General features: G+C 34.5%; 1 protein-coding gene across 1 annotated transcript; it reads right to left on the bottom strand.

Moving 5' to 3' along the window:
- Positions 1 to 237: 237 nt before the first annotated feature.
- Positions 238 to 4709, bottom strand: LOC108481720 (MDIS1-interacting receptor like kinase 2-like). Its single transcript, XM_017784813.2, has 3 exons — positions 1612 to 4709; positions 1094 to 1525; positions 238 to 655 (listed from the first exon to the last, which is right to left on the bottom strand). Exons 1-2 carry the CDS (start codon positions 4532 to 4534, stop codon positions 1131 to 1133), a joined length of 3318 nt encoding a protein of 1105 aa, XP_017640302.2. The 5' UTR covers positions 4535 to 4709; the 3' UTR covers positions 238 to 655; positions 1094 to 1130.
- Positions 4710 to 9804: the final 5095 nt, after the last annotated feature.

Below are 9804 nucleotides of genomic sequence, written 5' to 3'. Positions count from 1 at the left end.
TAATTTTAGGACACATGGTAACATTCTATTGGTTGTCAACCCAAAATCAAGTAGTGTTAGTTAGGCATCAAAATATCAAACTTATGATTTCGAGTTTAGATATTAGCTATGTCCAAAAAATTTAAATACTAAATAAATACAAATTATCAAAGTTCAGATAACTCTGTATATATTTATCCAAAAAAGTTAACAAAAGCTTTAATTTTCTTTTTAAATAAACAAAAGCATTATTATTACTTATTTTGAAAGGGCAAAACAATTTTATTTTATTTTTTATTGCCATTTTTGAAATTGAACTCATATATTCATACATCAACAAAACAAAAAACCATCAATGAGAAAGGACTTAACTAACCCCTAGCCAATAGGCTAAACCCCATACACCCACTACCTAAAGCCATTCATCAGAGGTTACACCATAAGCATCGGCGGAAAAGAAAAGAACATAAACAAGATGGAGCAGCAACATATGTAAACAAGCTAAGAAAAAAGATATGGGCTACTCGTGCCAATTGGTGCTCCTTGAATCCAAGAGAACGAAAGGTGCTGAAAATCAGTTTGTAATTGCCGACAATCAGCAATCACTAAACCGAATAAAGCCAGGATAAAGCCTCCCAAGCAAACTATAGCCTCAGCCATGCGAGCCCCATAAGCACTGGTCAAATGGAATAAAGGAAATTTTATTAAGGAGTAAAACATTAAATATTATACAGGAAATTGAAATGGAATACAAACAGTAACTTATCAAACATGATAAAATATGATACAGAATTTAACAAAACAGTAAGTATTATACATAAAACGGGAATTGAGTACAAGCAGTAACTTAACAAACATGAAAAGTACTCAACAACTTCAATGCTTTCTTCTTTTCCAAGTAGTGAAACTAGGAAAATACTTGCAATCCTGCTACAGACCCGAGTCAGACCTAATTTATTCATGAATAGGAAATCTTGATTGTCTGATTAAGCATCTCATTCACAACAAAGCTTTATATTATTGGAAGGCCAAAGATTTTCAAATCGAAGCTGAGAAATAAAAGATAACTGAAAGAAGAAGAAAAAAAGAGTAGATATAAAGCATATATACATACCTTACTTGGGAATATGACCCAAATTGTAGCACCTTACTCAGCCATTGCAAATTACATGACCCAACAATTCTCCCAATTTTACGGTCGAGAAAGGACTTGACAATGGAAGGGGTTGACGAGAAAGGGCTTGAGCAACTTGTTGCATGGTTGGCCGATGTTGGGGATTGTCATTCAAGCATGCAAATGCTATCTTTATAGTAGAGACTACGCCCTCTGCAGCTTCAATTTCTGGTGGTGAGAGACGTTGATCTATCACATCTTTAAGTAAAACATGTTGGTCATTTGACATAAATGGCAATGTCGATGCCGATGCAGATGATGACAAATATGAAAGAAGATCGCCGGGATGCGTCCCCATGAGAACTTCTATCGTTAGCACCCCAAAACTGTAGACATCACATTTCTCATCTACTCGCATTGTATAAGCCAACTCTACATTAAAAGAAAGACTAATCAGAACTGTATCTATAACAAGATGAAAGATTTTTCTAGCAAAAAAAATGGATTTTAATTTATACCTGGAGCTATATACCCGTAGGTACCCGCAAGTGAAGTCCAATTGGAGGAGTCAGGCTTTAAAATCCTAGCAGTGCCAAAATCAGAGACACGAGCTTCATAGTCCAAATCCAAGAGAACATTGTTGCTAGAAATGTCTCGATGAACTATAGGTTGTGAATGGCCATGGTGCATATAAGTCAAAGCATTAGCCAATCCTTCAACAACATTTATCCTCTTCTTCCAATCCAACTCCTTTGCTTGTTCATTGTTGCTTAAGACCATTCTCAAGCTTCCCCTTTCCATGAACTCATAAATCAGAAAAGAATGCTTTGGGTGTGAACAAAAACCATACATCTGTACAATGTTACGATGCCTTAGTTCTAATAAAGCAATAATCTCGCTTTCAAAGGCTTTCAAGTTGTTAATGAGTATGCTGTCTTCAGACTGGTGAAGTTTCTTCACAGCAACCACTTGACCAGTTGGTAATGCAGCTTTATAAACACTTCCGTATCCTCCTGAACCAATGCAATAGTCAGAGCTGAAATCTTCAGTGGCTTCAATGATGCTGTCATGGAGTATTCTTCCATTAAATCCCAATATAGTGAAAATATCACCATCTTGTTCCTCCATTGGCTCGGATTTTTTTGTTGGTGTTTTCTTGCAAAAAGTAAGGAAACTTGCAACAAATATAAACAACAAAATCAATAGACCACCAAACAGTGGAAGCTCAAATAAAATGATCAGTTTGGTGCTTTTTGTATGACCATGGTTGCCTCGAGAAGGAAGAACGCAAGGCATTAGTCCAGTGGCGTTACCACATAGGCCTTTATTGTTCCTTAAGGCATTGAATGATGCCTCGTGAAATGCCTTAAGGTCTGGAATAGGGCCTTCTAATTGATTGTAAGATATATTCACAAATCTTAACCCATTTAAATCATTGAGAGCTTTTGGGATGGAACCATTGAGCATATTGTGAGAAAGGTTCAATATTTCCAAGGACTGTAATTTTCCGAACTGTTGTGGGATATTTCCAAAAAATGAATTCTGACTCAAATCTAGACTTTGAAGAGCATTGATGTAGCTTATTGAAGATGGAATGCTCTCTCCGAGATTGTTCTTGCTCAAATTCAAATTGAATAACTTCGAGCAATATCCAAGATCATCAGGAATAGGCCCTCTTAAATTGTTTGAAGCCAAGTTAAGTTGTTCTAGATTTGATAGAAGTCCAATCTCTGATGGAATTTTGCCTGAAAATTGGTTACCACTTAGCAAAAGACGGGTCATCATTTTCAATGCTCCCAGTTCCATGGGAATCTCATCGACAAGATGATTCGAAGAAAGATCAAGTTCTTGTAATTGGGTTGCATGTCCCAATTCGAATGGAATCTTTCCAGAAATGTTATTGTTGGAGATATGTAGGCTTGTTAGATTATGGCATTGTCCCCAATTTGGAGAAAGTTCGCCATAAAAATTGTTATCGCTTAACGAAGCGTAATTCAAATGTGGATATATACCAAAAGCTTCTGATATATTTCCTGTCAAACGGTTTCCATCCACCCTAACTCTGATTAAGCTTTTGCAGTTTCTCAAACTTGATGGGATAGGACCTGACAAATTGTTGTTGATCACTGCAAGTCGAGTGAGTACTCCACCGAGGCATAAATTTTCTGGTAATGTACCAGTGAGATGGTTGTTTGATAATTGGAGATTAGTAAGATTATTGTATATTGGAGGAATGGGGCCTGACAAACTATTTTCACCAAGGAAAACTTCTGATAAGCTGCTCAAGTTTCCTATGGAAGTAGGGATTTGTCCGGAGAATGTGTTATTAGACAGATCCAATTGACTGAGAGATTTAAGCATCCCTACCTCTTTAGGTATCAATCCAAAAAACATATTGTCAGAAAGGCTAAGAGTAGTTAAGTTGGTCAAGTTTCCTATGGAAGTAGGGATTGGACCAGAGATTGAGTTATCAGCCAAAAGCAAAAGGTTGAGAGATTTAAGCATTCCTATCTCGCGAGGTGTTGAACCAGAAATGGCATTTGTATCAAGCATGACACTAAATAACTTGGTCAAGTTTCCTATGGAATTAGGGATGACGCCACCGAGATTATTTGTCGAGAACTGGATCGTGAAAAGTGATTTAAGCCCTCCAATTTCATTGGGAATAGAACCAGAAAGATGATTTCCATACAAGAAAAGATACACCAAGTTACTTAAGTTTCCTATAGATGCCGGTATAGGACCAGTTAAGCTGTTTCCTGACAAGTCCAACATATAAAGTGACCTCAACGTTCCAACTTGTTTAGGTATAAAACCATTGAGTCGGTTGCTGTTAAGGTCAAGCCTGTATAAATTATGCAATCTTCCTATAGAGGCCGGGATTGGACCACTTAGATAGTTACCATAGAAATAGATATTAGAAATTGTACTCAGATTTCCTATTTCTTGTGGAATGGGACCACTAATCTTATTTGCTATTAAGGAGATCAATTGAAGACTTCTCAACAAGCAAATTTCAGATGGGATATGTCCTGAGAAGTTATTGTATGACAAGTCAAGGAAGTTGAGGTTGGAAAGGTTTCCGATGTGTGAAGGAATGGACCCATACAATGAGTTGTTTCGAAGCTGAAGCCTAATCAAGTTGGGGAAGTAAAAGAAGTTGAGATTGTGAAGTGTACCTCTCAATTTCAATTCATATTCTCTCAGGGTCATATTGGTGACGCTTCCAGCATTGTTGCAAGTGATTCCAGTCCAATTGCAATGGTTGCTTCCGCCCCACAAAGAAGAGAGCAAAGTTTGGGTGTTGCTGGGGAGGCTAGCTTTCCATTTTAGAAGAGTTTCAGCTTCCATGGAAGTTATGGAGGATGACGAAGAGAAAGCATGGAAAAATACAAAGATGAGGAAGAAGATGAGTTTGAATGGTACTAAGAAAGAAGCCATGGTATTGATAGTTGAAATTAAGGAGCTTGTGTGGTTAATTGTAATAAAAGGCTTTGGTTATTTATAACAGAAGATTGGTGCTGTTTCAATCACCATGAAGCTTCGACATCAAGTGGAAAAAATTGCAAGTTGTAGATATGACATGAAGGGATCTTTCACAATCTGTATTAATTATATTGTTCAAGACCTGCTGTTTGGACAGACTTAAGTCAAGCCTGTACCTTACAAATTCTACCGTCGGGGTCGATAAAGTCAATTTACTGGAGTTCCAATAATACAATTACTTGATTACCTAATAAAATAAATTTGATTTTTTATGTTTATTTTCAATTTAATTATATTTTAAATTTTAATTAAATATGTTTTTTAAAGGAAAGTGCTTTTTATTGATTTTAAGCTTACATTTATTTGTTTAATCAAAAAATAAATTTCATTTTTTATATTTTAAATTTAAATTTGAATTGAAATTTTTTATTATCAATTAAAAATGGAGTAAATTATCCTTATAGCCACTTTAAAATTAGGTCATTCCTATTTCGATCATCCAAAAAACTTTTTTTGTTAATTTGGTCACTGCTAAAGAAATCAATCAAACTGATCACTCAAACATTAAGTTCATCTTTTTTTTTTCTTTCTTTCTATTGGGCTGAAACCCGAATTAAGCAACAAACAAGAATGAATGGAGAAAATTGGATGTAAATATTTATGTAGAAAAACTCGTCTAGAGAGAATAAAAAACCACAGGTAAAGAACACTTCACTAAAATGGCAAATAACCGAAGAAGAATAAAAGATGGAGGAAAAACAAAACAAGCCCTCAAATCCTAAAAAATACAAAGCTCACTGACTAAAAAACAAAATTCTTCTTACTTTCATTTGCTGAGTTGTTGAATCAATCTCTCCAGAGTTGCTAAAAGCTCTATTTATAGGTTGAAATTCGTGGGCTAATATGATTAAAATATTCCTAGAGTTATTAAAGTTCAACCTGGAAAAAATAGCAGAGTTTAACAAGAAGAAGAAACCCAATTTAGTAGGAAATATGTTGTTATGTCGTGACGTCATTTATCGGCTCGTTGAGACTTCACATGTCACATCATCGGGACGTCGGCTCTTCCTTATCATGGTGTCGAGTCTATTTCGCCCAAGATGCGAGATACATTCCATACTTTCCTTATTCTTTTATCTTTTTCCTTATTTTTGCTCTATCCTCTCCTTTTCTTCATCTTTTCCCTTTTCTAACCTAAAAATCCTAACAGTTGCCTCCCTTAATGATGTCATTGTTGCTCCTGCCAAGCATGAAAATTCTAAAATTTTGAGAGTGACCTCACAACTTTTGAGCTTTCTTTTTTAAATCTAAACCTATAGATCTAAAGAGGAGGCTTTGGGCTTCACTTTGGTGGTTTTGAATCGGCAATTTAGCGTCAGAGAAGACATCGAATGACAATAGTAAGAAGCGGTGATTGTGGGTAAGGATAAGAAAAACAAGAAAAATAGGGAAATAAAATAAGCGTCCTTTAAAGTTGTCCATTGACATGACAATGCTCAATAGCAGTGATTTGATAGAGGAAGCGGGAGCTAAGGTTAGTAAGTTAGAAAGGAGAAGATGAAAAAAATAAGAAAGAAAGGAAAAAAAAAAAGAAAAATCAAAGAAATAAGAAATATAAAAGGAAATGAGAGCATTCCATTCAATTTAACATTAAAGTGATTAATTTAGTTATTTTTTTTTTAAAATGACCAAATAACTTACCTTAAAATAATAAACATTCATATCTTTAAGAGAATATGACTGTTATCTTCCTTTAATAGATGCTAAATGCATCAATGTTTAAATATTACAAATGATTGCTCAACATTAGACTTCTAAGAGAGTAAAGCTTAATATCACGGATTAGAATTTTAGTCTCGCAATCCATATAGTCTTAACTGATTTTTTTTTTGTTTCAAACACGTTTAAGTTAATCTAACCATCAAACAATTCATAAGTTATAGAAATTTGTTATAAGTGTTACTATAACTACAAACACAACAAGCTCCTTAAACATACAACAAAACCCCATCACCCCTCTTTGGACTTATGTAAATCTAGAAAAACTTATAGGAATATTGATAAATTTATTTAAAATTTATATGTTCAAATTTTTTTTTTACAAATTAAGTTATTCTGAAGCTTCTAGGTCATGTGGAATAAAATGCAACTCGTGCCATTATGAATCCACCATTCTTCACGGCATGAGGGTTATTAGAGAGTAAGGGTAGTCTGGCCCAACAACTTATGTCTCCTTTCCCCAACAAACACGCCTTTCATTCTACTACCAATTTTTATTACTTATATGTTTTGATAAAAGTATTATAGAGACCCTTTATAAAGACGTAAATTGCATTTTGGCTCTATGCCATTATGAATCCACCATTCTTCATGGCATGCTGGTTGTTAGAGAGTAAAGGGTAATGAGGTCCAACACCTTATGGCTCATTTCCCCACAATCATGCCTTTCATTGTACTACCAATTTTTATTACTTATGTTTGTGGTAAAAATACTCTGGAGGTTCCTTGTTAGGAGGCAAATTGTATTTTATTTTTTCTACTAAAAAACTGAGTAAATTAAATCTAGTATATTAGATTAAAAAGTAAACTAGTCCTTTCTATTCAAAATTTCATCCACTTGTACTATTAAAAGTTGACGTGATTGACAAAATAACTAGACAATGGCATGTGACGTGCCAAATGTATATCATGTTGACGTACATGGACAAATTTTTAATAGAAAAATGGATGAAATTTTTAACAAAAACACTAGTTTGCTCGTTGATCTAATTTATAGGGACTAATTTGCCCATTGTTCGAATAAAAGAAGTCAAATGTAATCTAACTCCTAGTATAGAGGCCTTTATGATATTTTTACCATCATTTTCCAATCGACTATATGAATAATTATTAAGTTCTATTTTTTTTAAAGAAATAGTAATTCTATTTTCATAATAAAAGTCTATCGGAGGAGAGATATATCAAGACCACTAAATTAGTAATACCAAAAAATCATTAAAGATGCACCATAGTAATCAACCACTAAAAGAAACAACCAAAAAAACACTCAAAGCTAAAATTACTAATACTACCGATCCTTTCAGATAAAACAGAGTGAACTATTGTCATCGCCACCACTATTGGAGAACTCCAAATAAAATTTATTTATAGACATATTTTCGCCTGTTGGGATTTACCCAATTAAGCAACAAGTAAAAAAATAGAGGAATAAATTAAGAAATTGAACACACAAATTTAACATGGAAAAACCCTTCCAAAGAGGATAAAAAACCACGGGCAAATATAATTTTACTATAATGGCAAAAGAACGAAAAGTACAAAAGATGGAAATAAAAAATAAACCCCGAAAACCCGAAAACCAAGAACCCTCAAAACGTAAACACAAAATTCTCTAAATATGTTATGAGTTCTAATCTCTAATGGGTGTATTTTCTAAGGTTGTAAAAGAATCTATTTATAGACTAAATTCTTAGGTCAAATAATAATAAAATAATCTAAACTATTTAGTATTTGGTTGAAACAAATAGACAGAGTTTAACTAGAAGATTATTTCTCAAATTTGACTGAAATAGGAGTCATACTTAACAAATTTCCACCTTGACTCATATTTCCACAATGCCATCTTTGCCAAAGTCTGCCACGGGCCTATCTTGAACTATGCAGAGAATTAATTAAGTTGAATCAGTGCTTAGAAACTGGAAGACTTCTAGCCTTAGCCTTGTACACTACCAAATTAAAATTAACCCGGGTCTGATTTTCACGAACACATGCCCTAACTTTTCAAAACCTGCATCCAAAAGAGAACCTCTCTTCAACGAAGTTGACTTCAACTCCGTAACGGACGAGGGACGTCCGATTTCACTGGTCACTGTAGAACCTTCCAGAATATAAAGATTGCCGGTTCTTTTACCTTTTAACAAAACGAGAGTTCCATGAGATACTATAATGTCGCTCGAACAAATGTTGATTCTGCATCTTTTTAAGTCTAAAATACTTAACGAGATGAGATTCTTTCGTAAATCAGGTACATACCTAACATCTGAGAGTGTCCTAATCGACTAATCGTGTATCCTAATTTTTACAGTACCAATACTAATTACCTTACTAAATGAATCGTTTCCCATACGCACAACTCCACCTTCAACTAAACTGTATGTGGAGAACCATTCTCTATTGGGACACATATGGAAAGAACATCCCGAATCTAGGATCCACTCAGACGTGAGCTTGGAGTTATCACTCGTTGACACTAACAAAAATCATTATTGCTTTCATCGGTCAAATTAGCACCAGCTACATCTTTCTCGTTACTCTCAGCAGTTCTTTTATTTCACAGTTTATAACAATCTGTTTTGACGTGACCTAACTTTTTACAATAGCGACACCTTTTGTTTCGTTTCTTTGATGCTACCAAAACGGAAGCTTGCTTATCTGCCTTGCTATCCAAACCAAACTCATTGTTTAGTTTGTCTCTACTTAAAAAATGACCATTCACATCTTCGAACGAGAGTTTGTCTCTGCCATAAATCAGGGTCTCCTTGAAAGACTTGTATAAAGGGGGTAAAGAGCATAATAATAGCAGAGCCTGATCTTCATCGTCAATATAAACCACAACATTATTTAAATCATTTAAAAGAGTAATGAATTTATTGATGTGATCTCTAAGAAGCTCGCATTCGTTCATGCGAAACGTAAATAGATGTTGTTTCAATACTAAACGGTTAGCCAGAGACTTAGTCGCATAAAGAGTTTCTAACCTTTTCCATAAGGCGGATGAGGTTTTCTCCATCAATACCTCTTGCAATACCGTACTCGCGAGGCACAACTAGATTGCAGACAAGGCTTTTTCATCAAGCTCTTCCCGTTCTGTTTGATTTAGATTATCAAACTTTTTTCCGGTAACAAACTTTTTCAAGTCTGTTTGAACTAAAATTGCATCATCCGAACTTGCCACAGATTGAAATTTGTCTCAGCATTGAACTTCTCAATTTCAAACCTTATTGCTGCCATATCTGAATAGGCTGATCTTTGAACATTGAACTAGCTCTAATATCACTTGTTGGGATCAACTCGATTAAGCAACAAGTAAAAAAAATAGCGGAATAAATTAAGAAATTGAACAGACAAATTTAACGTGGAAAAACCTCTCCAAAGAGGATAAAAAACTACGGGTAAAGATAATTTTACTATAATGGTAAAAGAACGAAGAGTACAAAGAATGGAGA

This window comes from Gossypium arboreum, chromosome 10, assembly GCF_025698485.1.
Source record: "Gossypium arboreum isolate Shixiya-1 chromosome 10, ASM2569848v2, whole genome shotgun sequence".
Lineage (NCBI taxonomy): Eukaryota > Viridiplantae > Streptophyta > Magnoliopsida > Malvales > Malvaceae > Gossypium > Gossypium arboreum.
This window is presented reverse-complemented; position numbering and strand designations above follow the sequence as displayed.

What these genes read in the sequence shown, in the direction of transcription:
- LOC108481720 (XM_017784813.2), bottom strand. Translation starts at nt 4,534, where the DNA reads ATGGCTTCTTTCTTAGTACCATTCAAACTCATCTTCTTCCTCATCTTT. An exon ending in CTACGGGTATATAGCTCCAG is followed by an intron (nt 1,526 to 1,611) that starts GTATAAATTAAA and finishes CTTTTAATGTAG; the next exon opens with AGTTGGCTTATACAATGCGA.